We start from the raw sequence: 2,770 nt of genomic DNA, 5'->3' as shown, positions 1-2,770 counted from the left end.
CCGAACGACGCTGAGTCGGTGGCGCTCGTGGCCCTGCTCTCCCCACTCGACGGCGCTCGATCGGAGAACACGATCCTGTGGTCGGGCTTGCCGATGTCGATCTGGATCTCCGGCGGGCGGTGGTGGGGGTGGTCGTCGTGGTGGGTGGTGGTGATTTCCTGGATTTCTTTGGAGACGACGGGGGTGGGGTCGTTGCCTGAGGAGAGCTTGAGGAGGCGTTTGGGGGATTTGTTGTGGAGTTTGCGGGAGGTGATGCAGAGGGAGAGGAGAAAGAGGAAGAGGACAATGATGGCGCCGACGAAGATGCCGATGACGACCCAGAGGCGGAGGCCGAAGATGGAGGTGGATTTGGAGAGCTCCTTGTTCACGAAGGTTGTGTCGTATATTGCCATCTTGGAGAGAGAGAGAGAGAGAGAGAGAGAGAGGAGGGAGAGTCAATTAGGGTAGCATTGATGATGTCGGCAATGGGGTTTTTTCCAGCGAAGTGGGTGTTCCGATGAAACGAAAATGGAGAGCAATTAAAGTGACTGGAGAGAGAGAGAGCGAGCGAGCGAGCTTCTCTCTCTACAGTTATCTGGAAGAGTGAGCTGAGTTATCTAGGGGAAGAGAGCTCCGTGTGGAGTAATTATTCACTACTCCTCTAACCACAAGGATTCGTGGGTTGGATTATCATTTTTTCCCTCGTTTTGGATCTCAAAACAATTGCTCACGGTTTTCAATAAATTTTGTCTATCTCTCTCTTCATTACTTCAAAAAAATCTCATTCAAAACCCAAACTGAACATAAATGACTTTAGTTTTACTTATCACGAGAGTTTCTTACCACTAATGTTTTGGTGATCATGTATCCATGTTTGAATACCACATTTTGAGAACGATGTGATAATCACCACTGTATTGGTAGAATGTGTTTTATTTGTCATATAGTATAGTACATTCTATCAATACAATAGTGACACCTCACATGGCATCCAAAATGTAGTATTTAGACATGGTCACCATAATATTACTATTTTCTTACACGTGGAGGTTAATAAAGTAATATCTGAAAGAATTCGGATAATCTTTTTAAACCTTTCGGATAATAATTAGACAAAGGCAAATGAATCGAATGGTACAAATGGAAGCTACATCTTAGTGGGCCGGTCATTAGCTCAGGCAGGAGTAAGCTGGATCGTGGCACGCTTTCCGCAAGGGTCGCTCACATCCACTGTCCAAGAAAGCAGGGGAAGGGCACCCCTCGCTGCACCTTCACCTCTACTTCTCTGACTGCGGCGAACAGGCTCTCCCTTCATTACATCGGCAGCTGTACGCCTCTCCTCTTCAGTCGTGATGGCTTGGCCCAATGCCTCTCTATAGTTCATCACCCCTAGTGGTCCCGCCAAGTGCTGCCTCTAGTAAATGGCGTAATCACGCTCACGTCTCAAGAAAGCTGAGAGGTCAATCGCTGGCGTTGTGAACCGTTGCAGCTCGGCCAGTGTGTACCTGTCTGTGTGCGATGCACGGGGCGGAAGTGGCCCCGAAACCTGGAACTCGAGCAAAGCAAGTGACTGTTGCATCACCCGATCACCCAAGTACCACTGCCACTCGAAGGCCGACTCCAGCAGCACCCGGCTCGCTGTCGCTACCCTGCTCCTCGCCAAGTACTCTGGCTCTGGTACTGCTTCGCCCCACGGGTTTCACTCCACCTGCGATCAACACAATCAAAAATCCAAGACAAAAAGACGTCAGTGACAGCATTAAAGCAATTCAAGGTGAAATCTACTAACAGAGTTTCGGATTACCTGGGTGCTTGATAGCTCGTCGAGGTAAACTTTAAAGGCCTGGAGGCTCCCTTTTGACTTGTTATGCCCTCTGTACAAAAGACCCCAGACCATCGCACGAAGGAGAGTCCTCAAGTTTGGACACTTGTTTTTTAGTGGGTACATCTTCAAGACCTCGTAGGCCCACAATTGTAAGGTTTCAAACAAGCAAAGCATTAGATACAGTCTATACAAAGCAAGGCAATACAAATCAAGGGTGCAAGTGCGTATTGAAATTGAACTATGCCGGTTTGAGATCATACCTCCCACACTCTTCAGTAGCTGCCGACTGCTCTCTGGGCTCTTGTAAAATTCCCAAGGAAGCCGTAGCACGCCCCTAGAGCCGCACCTCCCCAGTCAAACCGCAAGGGCATGCTAAGGTCCCGAAAGGCCGGCAAGTATGACAAGTGCACCCTACTGTGCCTGTTCGGGTACAAGGACGCCCCAAACAGGTACAACAAGTAGGCCCTCGCCATCTGCTTCTCCTCCTGCCAAGTGGCTGAGATTTTCTTCAAGTACTCCTCAAATTGGGCATATTTCACCATCTCCACATCCCGGTCGGGCACCCTCCCCAGGAACCACCTTAGAGCCGCCTTGTCTCTGTAAATCCCTGTGTCAAACGAGATAGGCTCACCTACAACTCTCAGGCTTGTGATGGCCACGAAGTCTAACGGGGTCACGGTCATCTCCCCCAGCGGAAAGTGGAAGGTGTTGGTCATGTCGTGCCACCTCTCTGCTAGTGCGACCAGGATGGCGTGGTCATTCTTTGCTTGCGTCAGTGTCTGAACAAATTGACCAAACCCCACCTCGTCCACCAACATCCTCACTCGCTCTGGCAACCCCCTGTACAGGTCTAACGAGCGTGCTGCTCACCCATGCCCTCTCGTGTTTAGTCTCCTCCTCTACACATGACAAAAGCAAACAAAAGGGAAATGCATGTACATAGGCAATTCAAGTTCAAGTTGATAC

At 49.7% G+C, this 2,770-nt stretch overlaps 1 protein-coding gene across 2 annotated transcripts in view; it reads right to left on the bottom strand.

Annotated features, from left to right (window-relative positions):
- LOC131334560 (probable serine/threonine-protein kinase At1g01540) overlaps positions 1–593 on the bottom strand; it is a 3,705-nt gene extending 3,112 nt beyond the window's left edge. For both annotated transcript variants that reach the window (XM_058369643.1, XM_058369652.1), the window contains exon 1: positions 1–593. This exon is cut by the window's left edge and continues 201 nt beyond it. In XM_058369643.1, coding sequence (XP_058225626.1) covers positions 1–392 — 392 coding nt within the window. In that variant the 5' untranslated portion in view covers positions 393–593.
- Between the last annotated feature and the right edge of the window lie 2,177 nt (positions 594–2,770).

The sequence above is a fragment of the Rhododendron vialii genome, chromosome 1a, assembly GCF_030253575.1.
Source record: "Rhododendron vialii isolate Sample 1 chromosome 1a, ASM3025357v1".
Taxonomy (NCBI): Eukaryota; Viridiplantae; Streptophyta; class Magnoliopsida; order Ericales; family Ericaceae; genus Rhododendron; species Rhododendron vialii.
The sequence above is the reverse complement of the archived record's forward strand: the minus strand, read 5'-3'. Positions and strand labels throughout refer to the sequence as shown.